The sequence below is a fragment of the Peromyscus californicus genome, unplaced genomic scaffold (assembly GCF_007827085.1).
Source record: "Peromyscus californicus insignis strain IS unplaced genomic scaffold, ASM782708v3 Scaffold_24__1_contigs__length_46423439, whole genome shotgun sequence".
NCBI classification, from domain to species: domain Eukaryota; kingdom Metazoa; phylum Chordata; class Mammalia; order Rodentia; family Cricetidae; genus Peromyscus; species Peromyscus californicus.
In genome coordinates, this window is record NW_026294535.1 from 34616370 (window position 1) to 34635508 (window position 19139).

The window sequence follows — 19139 nt, forward strand, 5'->3', positions numbered from 1 at the left end:
CTGGAACTGGAGTTATAGATGACTGTGAGCCACTGTGGGTGCTGGGAATAGAACCTGAGTCCTCCACAAGAGCAGCCAGTTCTCTTAACTGGTGAGCCATCTCTGTAGCCCCAACTGTAGCTTTAAACAGTCATGGCAATTAAAGAAAAGACGCAAGGGCCCTTGCATATATTTTTAAAAGAGCAACTATTCATTAACTTCTCATTTTAAAAAGAATGTCTCTTCAGTATTAAAACATGGAAGAAATGAGAAAAGAGTTAAGATCACTACAGTCCATAAATAATCAGTGTGAACAGAGCAGGAGAGATTGGCTCAGTCGGTTAGCGTCTGTTATGCAAGTGCAAAGACCTGCTGTGGAATATTAGTTGAAGATATGTTACATTCGTTTACACTGTGGAATATTTGTTTAATGATGCAAAGGTGTGTTGCATTCTTTTCTGTTGCATTTGTTTAACTCTGTAAAGCTGTGTTACTGTGCCTGTCTAAAACACCTGATGGTCTAATAAAGAGCTGAATGGCCAATAGCTAGACAGGAGAGAGGGATAGGCAGGGCTGGCAGGCAGAGGAGATAAATAGAAGAAAGAGAAGAGGAGGAGCAAGAAAAGGAGAAGGAGAGGAGGAAGGCAGGGGCCAGCCACGCAGTCACACCTGTAGCTAGAGTTTTCCTGCCTGGCCCACAGTCAGGACAAATCTCTGTCACTCGCTAGTCCCACAGCCACTCAGACCCAACCAAGTAAACACAGAGACTTATATTGCTTACAAACTGTGTGGCCGTGGCAGGCTTCTTGCTAACTGTTCTTACAGCTTAAATTAATCCATTTCCATTAATCTATACCTTGCCACGTGGCTCGTGGCTTACCGGCATCTTCACATGCGGCTTGTAATGGCAGCGGCTGGCAATGTCTCTGACCCAGCCTTCCACTTCCCAGAATTCTTCTCCTCCTTGTCCTGCCTACACTTCCTCCTCCCTGATTACTGGCCAATCAGTGTTTTATTTACTAACCAATCAGAGCAACACATTTGCCATACAGAACATCCCACAGCACACACTACCAGCCATGGAGTAAGAAGGAAAGAAAGACAGATGAGTAGAGAAAGGTAAAAGCCCAGCAGCAGAGGTGAGATAATTTAAATTAAGAAAAACTGGCTAGAAATAAAACAAGCTAAGGCCAGGCACTCATAAGTAAGAATAAGTCTTCTTGTATTTTATTTGGGAGCTAGGTGGTGGGTTCCAAAGAGCAAAGAGTGGAAAAACAACAACAACTACAAAGGCCTGTTGTTTTTGTTTGTTTGTTTGTTTGTTTGTTTGCCCAGAACCCACATTAAAAAGGCCAGATATGGTGGTGCATACACGTAATGCCAGCCCTGGGAAGGTCAGAGGCAGGTGGGCTCTTGGGGCTCACTGTCCAGCCAGCCTCACTGACTAGGAAAGTTCCAGGCTGGTAAGAGCCCAGCCTCTAAACCCACATAAAACAACAGGAACAGTGGGTGGTACCCGAGACTGTCCACGGGTTTTAGTTTTTTGTTTGTTTTATTTTACTTATTTTTTTTTTAGGGGTTTTGCTGATGTTGCTCTGTACAACAGGTCTTGTTTTCTAGTTACCTCAAAACCCCTAACCAAATCTTGGAGTTTACACAGGCAAGGGGAAGAGGAAGACCCCAAACAAATGTGATTAAAAGGACAAAATAAAAATAAAAATCAAGAAAAAGAACGGCAGTGGATTCCCTGGTTGGAGAGAATCGTCTTTAAGTGCCCAGCAACACCAGGAATCGCCTCGGCTTCTCCTCACCATTACCGTGACTGTCTTACTGCCCCTCCTGCCCCCCTCACCCTTTCTGCCTCACTGGTGTCCGAGGAGTTGCCCCACAGGCTCCCCGAACTCTAACTTTGAACTCAACTCTGACTTTGAGCTTGGCTGGTGAGGAATTCTGACAAACGCAAGGGCAACGGATGTAAGAATGGGAACACTGAGCAGCGCTCCCTCCCCATCTCCTTCCTGGTGGCCTGGCTGTTTCTCTCCACTGGAAGTCACAACCCTTGTCAACAGCTCCTGTCCTTGAACTCTCTGGGCCTGGCTTCTGGCAAGCAGGCTCTCCCCTTGTCCCTTCAGACTTGGCAAGGGTGGTGGCGTTCTGATGTTACCAATTCTGGGGTACAGCACCACCCCTGTGATCTCTCTATTTTCTTAGTAAACTCTGCCCCAGGCATCCAATTTGAGGAGACCTCTGTTCCCTGCCAAGACTCTGGGTGATACAATTATCAAAACCATATGTTCCTCTTCCAAGGCTAGCATGCTTTCTTCATCTTGGGAATCAGACTATTGCCTGAGTGTCCCCAGCGTGGTCATTTTGGGCTAAAAAATGTGTAAATAACTTCTCTCTATCAAGTGGTCATTTCTTTTCTTTCTTTCTTTTTTTTTTTGGTTTTTCGAGACAGGGTTTCTCTGTGTAGCTTTACACCTTTCCTGTAACTCACTTGGTAGCCCAGGCTGGCCTCAAACACACAGAGATCTGCCTGGCTCTGCCTCCGAGTACTGGGATTAAAGGCGTGTGCCACCACCGCCCGGCAAGTGGTCATTTCTAATACTGCTGAGGAGGAGGAGGAGGAGGAGGAGGAGGAGGAGGAGGAGGAGGAGGAGGAGGCCGAGAGTAATGACAGCCATTGTCAGGCCTGAGCCAGCTCTTCAAAATCGGCCTTCATCCTCAGAACAAATCAGTGAAGTGCCTTTTGTTTCTACCTTTGTGTTTAAAACCATTTAATGTTGGAGTTACTAAGAAATTAGACAACTTTTACCCCATTTCACACAACCCAGGAGGAGAGAGATCTCTGTTTTGTTCATGGCTTGAACAGCACTTGAAACAGTTCTAGACATACCGTAGATCCTGAATAAAGCTTTGGAATGAAGAGTGAATGAGAACGTTTCAGTTCAAAGCCAGGTCTCTCTTGCTTGCAGGGCTTTGTTTGGTTTGGTTTGGTTTTGTTTTTCTACACCACCTTCCTCACTCAGCAAGTCACTATCAAGGTGAGTAGATAACAGCCCCAAAGAGGAAGGACAACAGCATTGCTTTTTTTTTTTTTTTTAACCAGACTCAACTACTACGCAGCCTGCTATGACTGCAATGTCAGAGAGCTAGTGAAAGGAAGCACAGAAGTCCCACACTTTCTGTTTTCAAATACGTCTACTGTCGAGACAGCCAGACATACGGTAAGAGCGTGTGGGCTTTGGTGGCCATGAGGCACCGTTTGGAATGCCCGGGAGAAGAATGTGGAGCCTCGGACTCTGGTGGGAAGAGAAGCCATCCGCTGTCCACTTAGCGCGGTGCTCACTGGGTGAGTGGGAGCTTTCTTCAGGATCAGGGAGACAGGTGACACAGTCACGCAGCCCCAGCACAAGGCCAACTGGGGAAGCCCAGGTTTGGAAGCCACAGATGCTCTGGAACTGAATTCCGAACGTTGCCTTTTCCTTGTTCCGAGGGAGCCCGCTGCTTCATTCCCAAGGCACGTACTTAGGAAATGCAGAAAGAAATACTGGAGGCTGAGCTGGTGGCAGGAAATAGACACAACCATGAATATACTGGGAGATATTGTCACCAGGTGACTGGAACAAGGACTGTGGCCTCAGACACAGAGGTCTCCGTCTGTTCATGCTGCTATAGTAGCATGCCACAGGCTGGTAACTTATCTAATGACAGTAAGTTTGTTTCTTATCGTTAGGGAGACTGGTAAGTTCAATATCTAGGTGCCAGCATTTGTGAGGGCTTTTTTGTTGCTGTTGTATCGTCTCTTGGTAGAAGATGGAAGAACAATAGCTTCCCGCCAAGATCTTGCTTTTGTTACAAACTTACTCCAAAGGTTTTGCTCAGCATCCATCACGGTACACGGGGTACCTGCCTACTCCACCACTCGCCTTGATCTTGAAGAGGTTACTTAACATGTCGAAGTCTCTGTTTCCTTGGTTACACAGCTGGGTGGTAACAGCAGCTACTTCATTGCTATAATCCTTATCCTGTAAGAGGTTCCTAATAAGTAAGAGCTCAGAGTGGCCGTGATGCCTGATAACTGAACATGGATAAAGTCCCCTGTTAGCTGGAGTTCATCATTTTCTTCAGTACCAGATCCCCTCTCCTTACTGGGAGGATCTCCTTACTGGGAGTGGTTTTATTTAATTTAAGAGATTTTTATTAATTCTTTGAGAATCTCATACACTGTATTTTGATCATATTCAGCCCTCCTTCAACTCTTCCCAGTCTACTCCATTTCATACCCAGCTTACTTTTTTTTTAATATCATCCGATTTTTAATATCAATTTTTTAACTTTACTACTTCATTTTTTAAAAATACCCACTGAGTTCAATTTGTGCCACCTGTATACTCTCGGGTGTGTAGTTATCCACTGGATTGTGGCCAACCTACCAGGCCATACCATTAAGGAGAACCAGCTCTCCATTTCCCATGAACTATCAATTGCCAATAGCTCCTCAGCTGGGCATGGGACTTCTCACCTACCTCCTCTCCATGCTGGGATTTTGTCTGGCTCGATCTTGTGCAGGTGTGTTGGACAGCTCTATGTCAACTCAACACAGCTCAAGTCATCCGAGAGAAGGGGGTCTCAGGTGAGAAAACACCTGCATAGGATTGGGTTGTAGGCAAACCTATAAGGCATTCTCTTAACTAATGATTGATGGGGGAGGGCCATCCCTGGGCTGGTGGTCCTGTGTTCTATGAGAAGGCAGGCTGAGCAGGCCACGGGGCAGCACCCCTTCATGGCTTCTATATCAGCTCCTGCCTCCAGGATCCTGCCCTGTTTGAGTTTCTGTCCTGACTCCCTTTGATGATGAACAGTGATGTGGAAGTGTAAGCCAAATAAACCCTTTCCTCCCCAAGTTGCTTTGGTCATGGTGTTTTGTCACAGCAATGGAAAACCTAAGACAGCACGTTTTGACCCACTATTCCAACTGCGGTGGGTTCATATGAGCAGCTGTTCTGCTGATGTAGAAAACACTGTTGCTTTATAGTTTCCAACTACCGCTGGCCCTAATAATCTTTCCGCCCCCTCTTCCACAATGATCTCTGAGCCCTGAGAGTCAGGGGCCATGACTGGGGGTGGGAGGAGCTTTCAAGGAAGGGAAGACAGACACAGTGATATAAAGGAGGAAAGGGGAATAGTGGAACAGGAAAGGGTTAAATGGGGCAAGAAGTGGGAGAGCAGGATAGAGTGGGGAATACAGAGATGGATAACAAAAATGAACGATGGTCTGAAAAAGCCACATGAAAACCTACTATTGAAGAAGCTTCCCAGAGTACAACAGACACACTACAGAGTTCAATGGAGTTACCCGATAACAGGAAGACAACGGTCCTACTAGACACCACAGACTAACAAAGAGCCCAGTGCTAGGAATGGATTATCTCTATGGAGCTGTTGGCCAGCGAGTCCCATAGACCCTCAGATATTTACAGGCTATTGCCATGGTTCTCAGTTACCTTCCAGAACTTGGCAGTGAGACCCTAGTTCCAGAGGAGTGATTTTGACCAAAGACTTCAGAAACTGAGGTTGCATAGGTTCTGGGGACTCGGTGTCACCAGGTGAGGTGTTTTTCTCTGTGTTGTTTTCATAGGGAGCAGGTAGAATTAAAAGCCTGACTTCCTTTTTCCTTCGAGACACGGTTTCTCTATGTAGCCCTGACTGTCCTGGAACTCACTGGTCCAGGCTGGCCTCGAACCTGGAGATCTGCCTGCCTCTGCCTCCCAAGTGTTAGGATTAAAAATGTGTGCCATCACCATCCAGGTGGTTTCTAGTTCTTAAGCAACAGCAGTAAGTTCTCTGGGTGTCCCTCCCCAGAAAAAGGCTCTAAGCCATCCAGCGTCTTCTTAGAGATGATCTCTGATTACATTTTACATTTCTATTAGAAATATGTTGAGACTTGCCCTTCAGTGTCCCTGATGAGATCCGAAAAATATAACTGTCACCACGGACCTACAGTTTATTTCCTGAAAGAAAATAATGAAAGGAATCAGAGGCGCTCTCTCTGAGAACATGCCGCTGGCTAGACACAGCAGACCTAGCTGTGAGGCATGAATGCTCCCTTTGTTCTATCCCCAGCAATTCTGTATGCATCTAGGTAGCATCTGGGGGTCTTCTCCCATTCCACTGCTCTCCATACTATTTTTGAGACAGGATGCCTCACTGAACATACTAGAACATACTGATTCAACCACATTGGCTGGTCAGTGGTCCCCAGGAGGGATCATCCTATCTCTGTTTCCCTCAGTGGTGATTCCAATTTACTAAAAGTCTTACAAACGGCTAAAGATGCTGCCTTTAGAATTTGTATTTTAAAATGTGTATTACTTTTGGTGCTGGGAGGAAGAAGATAATGTTGGTTCTAGGGCAGGTACAGGGTGATAAGGAGAAAGAAAGAACACTATGAGCCCCTCTGGTGCTATGGGAGCGCCTCTCCAGACATGACAGCGTGGTCCAGAGCTTTTATGTGTCGCTTTCCACTTGGAAAAACTGTTTTCCTCCCGTTCAGGGTTCCAACTTATAAATATTAATACTTCACTTTCACAAACAACAAGTTCCAGTAATCTCTTCGAAGTGTTGAGAATTTAATTAAATAATATTTTAAGCCTTTCATACTGTATTTCCAATTTTTAATACATTTGATTTAGGGGCTTTCCATGATCATCAAGCTTTATAATGTGTTTATAATTCTTATGCATCTGTCAATTAAGATGACAAAATCAATAAGCTTAAGTTCTTTAGTTGCCCATTACTGCTTACAATCCAGGCAAAATCACCTTATTCCTCTGAGATCTAAATCAATTAACTCCTTCTAACTTGTTTCTTTAACTTGTCAGATATGCTAAAATGCAAAGTTCTTAAATACTGCAGGCATAGAACCCCTCCATACAGGTATTTTTAATTTAACTTAAAAGTATAAATCATTGCCGGGCGGTGGTGGCACACGCCTTTAATCCCAGCACTTGGGAGGCAGAGGCAGGTGGATCTTTGTGTGTTCGAGGCCAGCCTGGTCTACAGAGTGAGATCCAGGACAGGCACCAAAACTACACAGAGAAACCCTGTCTTGAAAAACAAAACAAAAACCTATAAATCATTTAGGAGGTATTTCAGGGTTTATACATTAAATTACAAATCTTTTCAATGAGGAAGGCATTTTTCAGTCAGCCCAAATCAGGTTGATGTTTTTGGCCCAAAGCACTGAGTTTCTCTCTTGTGCAGAGGAGACTCCTGTCAAGGTCTCAGGATTCCATCCTTTTACTTAAACAGAAGAGGTGGTCCAAAGACTGAACCCTAATGACAACGGTCATGACAAAGTCCCATAGCTTTCCAAATCAGTTTATGTCATAGACCATCTCCCCGAGTTTGCACCATGTGATTATCTAATTCTCCCTTTGATCGATGGAAATCTGTAGCAACTTGTTCTCCAGCTGGAAGGATGGCCCAGGGGTTAGGAGCAATTGTTGCTCTTCTAGAGGACCCTGAGTTCAATTCTCAGCACCCACATGGTGGCTTACAACCATCTGTAACTCTGGATCCCAAGTTCCAGAGGATCTAGCAGCTCCTTCTAACTCAGTGTTCTCAACCTGTGGGTCAAGACCGCTTTGGGATCATATATCAGATAGCCTGCTTGTCAGATATTTACATTGAGATTTATAACAGTAGCAAAACTGCAGCTATGAAGTAGCAACGAAAATAATTTTATGGTTGTGGGGGTCACCACAACATGAGGAACCGTATTGAAGGGTCTCAGCGTTAGGAAGGTTGAGAACCACTACAGAGCATACTCTAACCCAGGACTGTTTAAACCAGGGCAGGTCATCTGTGTGGCTGTAAACATGGAACTAATGAGCAAGGAAGAGCAGAATTTAACTCTGGAGCCCCATAAATGACCAGGAACCCAGTTTTGTCAACATTGCTAAATATTTAGCCACATAAATTACAGCTCTGTCACCTGAGCCTGATTAAATCCAAACAGGAAAGTCCTCTGGGTTGTTATGAGAAAATCCAGGTCACTATTTAGAGGACAGAACATTCTGTGCTTCCGCCAGTGGCTGATGGCATTAGAAAGTCCGCATTTCGTGTCTTTAATGTGCCCATCCATTTCACTTACTCACATTTTGGAGTACATTAGTTACTGCTCTTAGCAAAAACAAGCAGTAACTTAGCACAGTACTGGAAGTTTAATTCAGCATCATGTCATGGAACAGCCCAGTGTGGGCTGAGTGGGGGTTGGGCTCTCCCCAGTGCTGTCATTTGGGGACCTAAGTTTCATACATCAGTGTCTTCCATGGAAGAAGATGCTGCCAGTAGATGGAGTAGGAACATAAAACATGGAGACCTCTAGAGGGGGGATTTAGGAGGAGGGACACACTCTTATATGGTCTTCCTGACCTCTGCCTGTACCCTATTGGCCAGAGCAGAGCTATGTGGGCTTGTCTACCCCACAGGAAGTCTACAGACCAGGGGAAGGAGTATGATGAGCACTCATCCATCTCCACATTATAGCCCAACTATAACAACATCCCGTGCTCTGTTCAATAATTCCCTGGATAAACATGACGGTCTACACACAAACTGCTGTCATTGGTGGAAAACTGGTCTCACTTGATCAGTTGTGAAGGTCACAACACAGTGGCATGGGAAGGCAATGTTGCCGCTACCCCTTTGTCACTTAACTTCCGGTATACTGTGTTTGGACCGCATTTTACACGTTGGGTTAACTGTCACCCAAAGCGCCGAAGGAGGCACTTGCTGGGTGAACCACCTGGGGGTTGGGAATACCGCCTTTGACTGAGAGAGGGCTCTCTGAGGAGAACTTGGATGGAAGAACTTGGCTTAAGCGTGTTGATTTTTTGTTTGTTTGTTTGTTTTTTGTTTTTTGTTTTTTGAGACAGGGTTTCTCTGTGTAGCTTTGCGCTTTTCCTGGAACTCGCTTTGGAGACCAGGCTGGCCTCAAACTCACAGAGCTCCGCCTGCTTCTGCCTCCCAAGTGCTGGGATTAAAGGCGTGCGCCACCACTGCCTGGCGTATGTTGATTTTGATGTGTTATTGTAACACAAGAAAGTTATAAAAGACGTGGATCTGAGGAGAGCAAGACCTGGGTTCAGATCCATGATGCTCCATGAGCTAGCATGGATACCTCGAACCCATCAACATCTCTGAGCTTCAGTTGTTTATCTGGGATGTGGCGATGATTAGACCTCGTCTCAGAGCTGCCGTGAGGATGATACATGTCTTTCTTTCATTAGAACTGAGGATTTACGGTGTTAGAGTTCTACTCACTGTCCTGGGCACAAGCTAAGTTCTCAGTGTCGGGCAGTTTTATGATAGTTTAACAACAACAACAACAAAAAATTAAAATCATCAATATCCATGAAAAAGATAGCTAGCCTGCAGATAATAACTGAAGTTTTTAGTAAGAAGCAATATTTCCAAGACCCACAAGAAGGCCTGAGTTTCAGAGTAATGCCATTCATGAGGTTGTCTAGGGACCGCTCAGGTGGCTTGTTACTTGACCTTGTAGGGTAAGGACAAAAGTTGAGAAAAAGCCTTTAAGAAACTTCTTCACCAATTTGACATGGGTGCATCAATTTACTAAGCAGGGCACGGTCTAGTTAGGGTATGGCTTGAATAGAATCATGAGTCCTACATGATGCCGCTTACCTACTGCCAGGGAGGGTAGGATAACTTTGCAACAGAAGGGCGTGTGTGTGTGTGTGTGTGTGTGTGTGTGTGTGTGTGTGTGTGTGTGTGTGTGACTGCATGTGAATGTAAAGACCAGACATTGGCACTGCATATCTTCCTCAATTGCTCTTCGCCTCATTTTTTTTGAGACAGGGTCTCCCACTAACCTGGAATTCACTGTATGGGTAGACTGAGTGGTCCACAAACCCCTAAGATTCTCCTGTCTCCCCTTCCCCATGTCACTGGGGTTACAGACATGTGCCACCACGTTCGGTTTCTACATGAGTGATGGGGATGCAAACTCAAGTCCCCAGCTTACACAGCAAGCATGTCACTGACTCACCTGTCTCCCCAGCCTCCAGCAGGTCAAACCTTAGGTTCAGTCGGCTAAAAACTAAACGTGAGTAAAAGGTGAGCCACAGGGAAGCATCTGTGTGTGTGCATTCAAAAGCATTTCTTTTTTGTAAAGACTATTTTTTAGTTTGACAAAAGAGCTAAATTGAGGAAGTAAGCTATATAGCCTTTCTTTTTAACCTTGATTGACTCAAGAAACAAGCTCTGTGATACATACATGCTTCAAAATGTGTCAGGAGGAGTAAGCCAAATCACGACAATGGAAGTTCATTTGGAAGAAATGAAAGCCAAAGAGTTCCTCATGCACCAAGTAGCAGAGGTGAGAAGGTGCTGAACCTGTAATGTGCTGCATACCTTTGGAAACATACTGACTTGTAGATGTAATTCTAAATGGTCATAGTAAATAAGAAACACAGAGCCAAATGCAGAGTTAAAAGCCCAGAGATCGAGCAGTAGCCAAGAGCTAAGACCACCTTATCTTACCACTCGCTGCCATCCTTCCCCTGAGAGAGACCTTCTTCCTGTGTCCTGTCTTTTTATTGCCTTTCTGTTCTGCCTTCTCATTGGCTGTAAACCCAACCACACAACTTTCTCGTCACTGCCTATCTATACAGACCTCCAGGTCTCTATGGTTGGTACTGGGATTAAAGGCGTGTGTCACCATGCTGGCTGTGTCCTTGAACACACAGAGACTCTGCCTGCCATGTGATCGGATTAAGGGCGTGTGCTACCACTGCCAGACTTCTGCTAAATGGTTTGCTATTAGCTCTGATCCCCAGGCAACTTTATTTATTAACATGCAAATAAAATCACATTTCAGCACAAATAAAATATCACCATACTGACTCAAATTACATGAATTTTATTTCACATTTTGCATAAAAATTTAAAATGCATAAGCCATCCAGTCAGTGCATTTCTGCAGACAGTCCCCTGCAGTTAAAGGAAATCATCAAAAATGTGAGGAGCATTTGCATACCAAATATATAAAAAAAAGTCAAAAGAATTGTTTGAAAAAAAAAAAGGAGGATTAGGTTCAGTCCCCTACAGAGGCAGATGTTAACTGCTTCACATCAAAGTGGATTTACAGGCTTCTGACACAGTAGCACTCAAGGTGGTAAAGATCAAACATTCACACCACTGCCAAGGCGTGGATGCAAGACCATGCCAAAGATGTTGACTTAAAATTTGGTGGGAGGGTTTTCCAGTGAATCTATAGCCTAGACAGAAGGGATCAGCTGATGATATGGAGACAAAAATCACGGAAAATAAAACTATCGAAGTATTGTTATGACAACTACGTGAATGCACAGATGTTATTGCAACCGATCTTGTACTTATGATTTAAATGTGATTGCCATGGGAATTCTTTCATCTTCTTGGCCTTATAGCCAATAAACACATCTGCGAACTATATAAAACCAGAAAGGATTACATTGTCCAGGAATGTGTCTGGCATTTAGGATTTTTGTGTGGGATTGTATTCTGAAGGCACAGCTGCAGGTACTGGAACGTATTCTGGGTTAGTCAGCCAGAGTAAGGACTCGGAGCCAGGGTGTAAATCAACAAGCCATTTTCTCCATTAAGAGAGAAGTCATTGGAATGTTAAAATTGGTGGATCTGAAATCGCACAGAAAGGTCATTTAAATGGCACTATAATTTTGGAGGGCTAGTCGTTGGAACTGGATATTGCTAAAGGATTAGAAGAGAATATTGCTCCATATTCTGTATAGAAAAATTAAAATGATTACCTGGCTTCCTAGGATTACTCTGAAACATCTTCTTCCATTCTCTCATGTATTTGACTACCTTACAAAGCATGAAAAGTATCCACTTTATACAATACTCCCTACAAGTGGTATGTTATCAACTCAAGCATAACTGGAGAATTAACAGATAAGTATGTTTATCACATGAAATCCCTTAACTATTAATAGAACTGATCTTCCGTGTGTGCAGGTATAATTTTTATTTAATTATGACCGTAGAACAATGTCTGCGTTCATCGTCTAATGGTGCCCCTACCTCCGGAAACAACATGTGGGTCTTCATAAATTTTTTCTTCTTTTATGTTTGACCTGATTATATTTATTGAAATGAGAGTTTATATGTAGCAATCTAATAATAAATGGATTTAATGATGAAAATATAGATTTTGTGTGTTTCGTTTTTTTTTTTTTTTTTTTGGTTTTTCGAGACAGGGTTTCTCTGTGCAGCTTTGCGCCTTTCCTGGATCTCGTACTGCAGACCAGGCTGGCCTCGAACTCACAGAGATCCGCCTGTCTCTGCCTCCCGAGTGCTGGGATTAAAGGCGTGCGCCACCACCGCCCGGCGTGTTTCGTTTTTTAATTTCAATTTTTTTCTGAAACAGGGTCTCATGTAGCCTAGGCTAGCCTAGAATTCCCTGTGTAGCCAAGGGAATTCTAACCTTGGACTTCTCCCCTCATGTCTCTACCTCCTACATGCTGGGATTAAAGGCATGGACCACACTGTCCTATTCATGAAGTACTGGGGATTGAACCCAGAGCCTTGTATATGGTAGGAAAGCACTGGATGGCTGAACTACATCCCCAGCTCCTGTTTCAATTTTGGGAATTTAATTTTATTATCCTAAAAGAAGCACTGATCTCTAACAGACTGACATAAACAAACAGAGAAAGATTCTTAGGACATCTTTGAAAAATGCTACTTTAGAGGATCAGTCTGATGATACAAGGGGTCCATGAGACCAAAGAGACATGCTTATCTAGAACCCACAGTTCTATTCACAGAGAGTCTTAGACCTAGGACAATGGGTAAGTTTAACTCAGATGGTAAGGAGAGAACTGAATGTCACACATTTTCCTCTGATCTCTAGAGAGAGAGAGAGAGGGAGAGGGAGAGGGAGAGGGAGAGGGAGAGGGAGAGGGAGAGGGAGAGAGCCCAGTAGTATGTAGGTTGTATGTGCACAAGGCTCCTCACAGTGTGAATAGTTCCAAGGACTAGGAGCCAACTCCCACAGCATAGAATTCTGAAATTCTAAATCAGAACCAGTTATTAAAAAGTTCTATTTTGCTTTTTTTTTTTCCCCTGCCGCCGCGCCGAGTTGCGCGGAGGCGGAGGGTCGGGTGCGTTCAAGATTCGGCCTCACCCGTAATCCACCGCCATGGCCAAGGAAGGCATTGCTGCTGGAGGTGTAACGGACGTCAATTCTGTGCTACAAGAGGTGCTGAAGACCGCCCTCATCCACGATGGCCTAGCACGTGGCATCCGCGAAGCTGCCAAAGCCTTAGACAAGCGCCAAGCCCATCTCTGTGTGCTCGCATCCAATTGTGATGAGCCTATGTATGTCAAGTTGGTGGAGGCACTTTGTGCTGAGCACCAAATCAACCTAATTAAGGCTGATGACAACAAGAAGCTAGGGGAATGGGTAGGCCTCTGTAAAATCGATCGAGAGGGGAAACCACGGAAAGTGGTTGGTTGCAGTTGTGTAGTGGTTAAGGACTATGGCAAAGAATCTCAGGCCAAGGATGTCATCGAGGATGTCATCGAGGAGTACTTCAAGTGCAAGAAATGAATAAATAAAAATTTTGCCTCAAAAAAAAAAAAAAAAGTTCTATTTTTCCAGGCAGGCGGATAGGATGTATGTAATGGTCGGCAGCTCTGTTGACAATGTCAACTATTTTGGACACTTGGAACAGGGGCACTTCAGCTGTTATTATGTACAGACTGAGCCCACAATCATTAGAGAAGCACCTGTCCAGATGTTTGTCCAGATGTCAGCCTCAAGCAGAGCCCGACTGGGCAGCCCACATGCAGGGGATTATGTGAGCTAAGGACAGGCCAGAGCACATGAAGGTACAGTTCTACACACAAACTCCCTGTTGGCCTCCCAGAGCAGCGTCTGCCAACAGCAGCACCTGGGCCTATCTTTCTGTATCTCGACTTCCTCCTCATCTGTCAGCGAGAGATGGTCACTCAAAGTGTTCCTCACTGAACGGCTTTGAGGATCAGATGAATTCGTCCAGGGGAAGCCTAGCGAACAAACCTGGCATACAGTGAGCTCTTAATGCCAAGAGAGTGGCCAAGTCTCTGAGGAAGGACCATGGCACAGGGAGAGACGTTGCTCCAGGAAAACTCCAAAAGCAGTCTAGAAAACATCCAAGGCACAGAGAGAGTCCTCAGCTCCCAACTCGGTGCCTGGCAAGGGGAGAGTGCTTGGCAAACATGGATGGATTTGAGAAGAACCCTGAGAGTGATACGGAAGAACACTTAATAGTCCACACAGCAGAAAGGTCAAACCTGCAAAGGACCTGTGTAAGCCTACTGGATCCCTAGGCAGGAAATACCTTTAAAGGATATTTCAGTCCATGGGAAGCTAGCTTGAGATAGAGTGAGTGGGCAGATATGACTCTCTTTAGTTTAGCTTAGTAATTCCAGTAGAAACTACTCCACCAAAAAAAAAAAAGTTGTCAGTGTAAGGAATGAGGGAGATAAAACAGTAGCTGGAGGGGATGCAAGGTGGAAAGTTCTTTCATGTTGAAGGAGACACGGGCAGACTTGTTGCTCAGAGAAAGAAACTGGTGGGGAGAAAGGGATGATTAATGGGGCAGGAATCTGGATGCATGGGAGGAGGCCCAGTTAAAATAAAAAGCCCTGGGAGTCGGTCTTAACCATGCCTGGGGTGGAAGGAAGCAGGACAGTCATGGAGGAGAGAGAGGAATTGGGGGGCACGTTAAGTTGAAGCAGTTTTAAAGTTTGTGCAGAGACTCTTGCCTCTCTCAAGCAGTTCAACAGCTCATGAGTTGGGAGCAAGCGTTTCTCCCCATTGCGGTGGAGAATCCAAATTTGCTTGCCCTGTTTGTCTAGCCTGTCGACCCACACCATGGAGCAGGCACCCAGCTATAAGCTAGAGGCCGAATCTAGCCCTGGTGTCTGTTTTTGCGCTAGAGATGGATTTCATCTTTTTTACTGAGGTGTATAATACACACAACAGTTACTATCTCAATCCCTTTCACTACCCAGGGGCGTTAAGTCCATTCACAATGATGTGAAGCCATCACCACTACCCGTCCCTAGAGTGCCACCATCTCAAACAGAAACCATGTGCCCATAAACAAGAACTCTTGGTTCCAGCTCTGCTCCAGGTCCTGGTACCCTCTGGTCTACTTTACGACTCTGTGTGTCTGGGAGTCCTGGGTTCCTTACATAGGTGGAGTGATAGTACACTGTCTGGACTTTGATGTCTGCTTATTTCACTTACTGCCATGTTTTCAAGGCTCATCCACGCTGTGGAATGTGCCAGAATCTTGTTTCTTTTGCTATAGATACATATATATATAGTATTATTATATGAGTAAATATGAGTAAGAATACTCATGTATATGAGCATATATAATCATACTCATATGCGTGTGTGTGTTCTTTTTACTCTCTTTTACTATCCAGGGTCATTAAGTACATTCACAACAGTGTGAAGTCATCACACTACCCGTCCCCAGAATACATGCCATTTCTTTCTTCATTTATTCCTTTGCTCAGAAATATTTGGACCATTTTCACTTTGATTTAATTGTGGAGAAAGCTGCTGTGAACATGGGTCAGTGACCTTTGTTTGAGTCCTTGCCTTCATTCTGTTGGCTAGAAGATGTGTGTAAGGGCCTCATCACACACTCATTCTGTTGGCCAGCAGATGTGTGTAAGGGCCACATCACACACTCATTCTATATTTAACTTTTTTTTTTGCTTCCTGCCAGCCACACATGAAGTCCTGTTTCTCTCTGTCCACACCAATGCTTGTTATTTCTGCTTTGTTTCTGGTTTCCATAGCAGCCACCCCAGTGGATGCGAAGTGGTGACCTGATGTTCTCTGATGGTGGCACATTATGATGCATATTGTGACCTTCGCCACCTGTAACGTTTGAAGACATGCAGTTCGGCAGCATTAGCACATTCAGAGACTTCCTAAAGGAATATCATCTGCCACCTCGAATGCACGCAAGCCCATGTGACTTCACAATGCCACCCGTAGCACGTATTCCAAATCGGCTCCCACATTGCAGTTCTTGTCTGGATTGCCTTCCAGATGGTCTTCTACAGGCCCGAGATCAAGTTCAGCCTAGTGGGTCTGCTTTTGTACAAACCTCTCCAGGACTCCTTCATCTTACCCATTAAACGATAACTCTCTGTTCTTGCCTACTCTCAACTCCTAGAAATACCTATTCTATCTTTTTTTTTCTGTCTTTATGAATTTGACTGCTCTACGAACTTAGAATCATGAGATCCTACGTAGTGTATCACTTATGATTGGCAATTTCACATCGGATAGTATTTTCAAACGTCATCTACCTCATAGCATGCGACACAACTTCCTTTGAGGGGTGAGTGATAATCCATCACATGTACATGCTCCGTTTGGCTTATCTGTGGAGAGGCATTATGCTGCTTCTGCCTTGGGCTGCCATGAGCATGGGGGACATGGGTGTGGGACCAAAGTTTTGCTCTCAGTTTTTCGGGGTTTGTGCCCAGCAGTAGGGTTATTGTGTGGTGTGGTGACATTATTTTTAAGTATTTGAGGAATTACTACACTTTGGTCACTGGCATGAGCAGGGCCACCCATCAACAGTCATTCCAGCCATGTGAGGTGGCATTTCACTATTATTTCCGTCTGCATTTCCCCTCTGTCTATTATACTGAGCATTTTCTCTTGTGTTTATTGATCATTTGCATATTTTCTTCAGCAAAAAAAAAAAAATGTCTACTTAAGTCCTTGGCTTATTTTTAATCAAGTTGTTTTACTGTTGCTATTACTGAATTTTAAGCATTCTTTATAGTCTGGGTATTAATATCTTACTAGCGACATCATTTGCGACTTTCTCCCATTCTGTCAGCTGCCTTTTAATTCTGTTGGCTGTACCTGTGAGAATCTATGAGCTTACATGTGCTAGATGTCTAATGCCCTTTCATAATCCTGTCCTGCTCCATGGCTAGAGGAAGCTTCTGTCATCTGCAACCAAAAAAACTGATTTCTACATGCAGTTGACAGTTATAATTAATTAATTATAATTATAATTGATGTGTCCTCCAAAGTGAGTGCTTAGAGAGACACTCTCAATTTTGTCTCTGTTTTTGTCTCAGTTTTTCTCCCGACTACATTTACTGACTGTAGACATCTAATGTCTGTAAAACTGGTTTAATAGAATCTAGATGTAGCAAGGTGGATACAAGGAAGATGATCCAAAGAGTAGACCCAGGATGTGGACACGAAAAGGAGATTGCTGGAAAATGGATGCTGGAAGAGTACGTTTCACTGTAGGAATTTCCACCCCTTACCCCCACCCTCTTCCTCCACCCCCATCCCCACCCCCACTCCAGCATTACATTGCTGTAACCAGATCATACACAGCGGAGACAGAGAAGACTTAAGACCTGGGAGTTTATCTTTGTAAAGCAGAGGTCCTAAGAGCACCTCAACAGAAGGCCTATGCCACAGAAGCGACGGTTGATCGTGGAGCTGACCAGGTTTTGGAAGCCACAGAGAAGAGGTAGAGGGTTAAGGCGGGCCTCTGCAGACCAGAAAGAGTTCAGAATTCTCATCTCAGCTATCCCGCTTTCACACTGAGTGTGTCAAGTCGCTCAGAGCTGCTCCTGCTCTTTCCAGCCTGTAATCAAACTCTTAAAAAAATAGTAATAATAAAGTTCTCTGATTAGAACGCTCGCTTTATTGTTTTGCATGCTCGATGTCATGTGGGTGACATGTGGGTGAGTAACACTGACCTCATCACAGAAACAGAACTCTGGACATGACCTCTCTTACAGGAGCACACTTGCCTCTCTGGCTCTTCCTCTCTCCCCTCTACCATTTGTCTCTCTGTGAAGGATTTTGCTCTTTTGTTCCTAATGCGAGCATACTGGTCCCATTGAGAAAGAAATTATTCCTGTCTTGTGTCCACCCCTCCCGTACAGAAAATTTTTTTTTCTTTTCAGTCTTACTCCATGTAAGGGTAGTTGAGAGAGGGACACAAAGAAAGTGATTTAAAATGGGAAAGAGTAAGCATACACCCTAAAAGCTCACGAGATGGTTCCTAAAGAGACCAGAACCAACTGAAACCACAGAGAGAACCTAAGACGTACGGAGTGAACGGTAGGCATGTGCTAAGTGCTGACTTCAGAGAAGAGTTGAGAAGGGGTTCTTCACATGGAAGTCCACACCCACTCTGTCACCTGGGCCACCGCCCTTTGTAGGCAAAGAACACCCTGTGTAATTTGTGCCAAAGCAGCTAATGACAAGCAGCATCAGACATTTGAGAAATAATTAACGACTCGCCCTTCATTTTCAGCCCACAATTAAACAAGGGCAGATGTAATTATTTGTGAATGTAATTTTTCCAACAACAAATAATTGTGGCTAAAGAACTACCTGCATTGTGAAAGGGAGGTGTAATTGGACCCCCTTTAATAAGTTGGTGCTTAAAATATAAGTTGGTATATAATTTGATTAGTGGAAAAACAGCCATGGCGTCTTTATTGCATTTTTATATTTTAACAACTGCTTTCCCTAGCCCATTTGTGGGCCTCACTGGAGCATCGTCAGCATGGCACACTCTTAATTAAGCCCTAAGCCACATCACAGAGGAGACAGCAAGGAGACCTACTCAGACCTCGTGAGTACCCTGCAGCCAGCACAGCAGAAGCACAAATAAAAGACCCAAACTTTGAAGGACGCAAATTACTATGTCCTGCTTGAAATATCAAGGTATGGCCAAAAGGAACTGAACCCAAGGCCTGGCACCAGAGGACGCCGTCAGTCACTCCTGGTTGACACGATGAACTCTTCCCTCTACACGCCCTCATCCTTGAAACATGATTTCACTTGGACGCTGGTTGCTCATGTCTTTGTTTGCTTATCTGTCTGTCTTGGCCCTGTCTTGAGGGCTGCCGGAGGAAAACGCTTATGACTTTCACACCATTTCTTTACCTTGGCACACTTGTCTCTCTGCGAATGGAAAGCCACTAAAATTAGTCCCGGCCAAACAAAATTAAACAGAGTAACTAGTCAACAGAAGGACCGCTGAGGAGATTGGGTTTCTTTCTTT

The 19139-nt window shown here is 44.5% G+C and overlaps 1 protein-coding gene across 1 annotated transcript; it reads left to right on the plus strand.

Annotated features, from left to right (window-relative positions):
* Positions 1 to 13155: 13155 nt before the first annotated feature.
* LOC128120015 (40S ribosomal protein S12-like) lies at positions 13156 to 13621 on the plus strand. The gene has a single exon (XM_052753774.1). The coding sequence runs from the start codon at positions 13211 to 13213 to the stop codon at positions 13619 to 13621; it is 411 nt and encodes a 136-aa protein (XP_052609734.1). The 5' UTR covers positions 13156 to 13210.
* Positions 13622 to 19139: the final 5518 nt, after the last annotated feature.

Bases quoted from the DNA above. Each gene is read 5' to 3' on its own strand.
- LOC128120015 (XM_052753774.1), top strand. From the start codon at position 13,211: ATGGCCAAGGAAGGCATTGCTGCTGGAGGTGTAACGGACGTCAATTCT.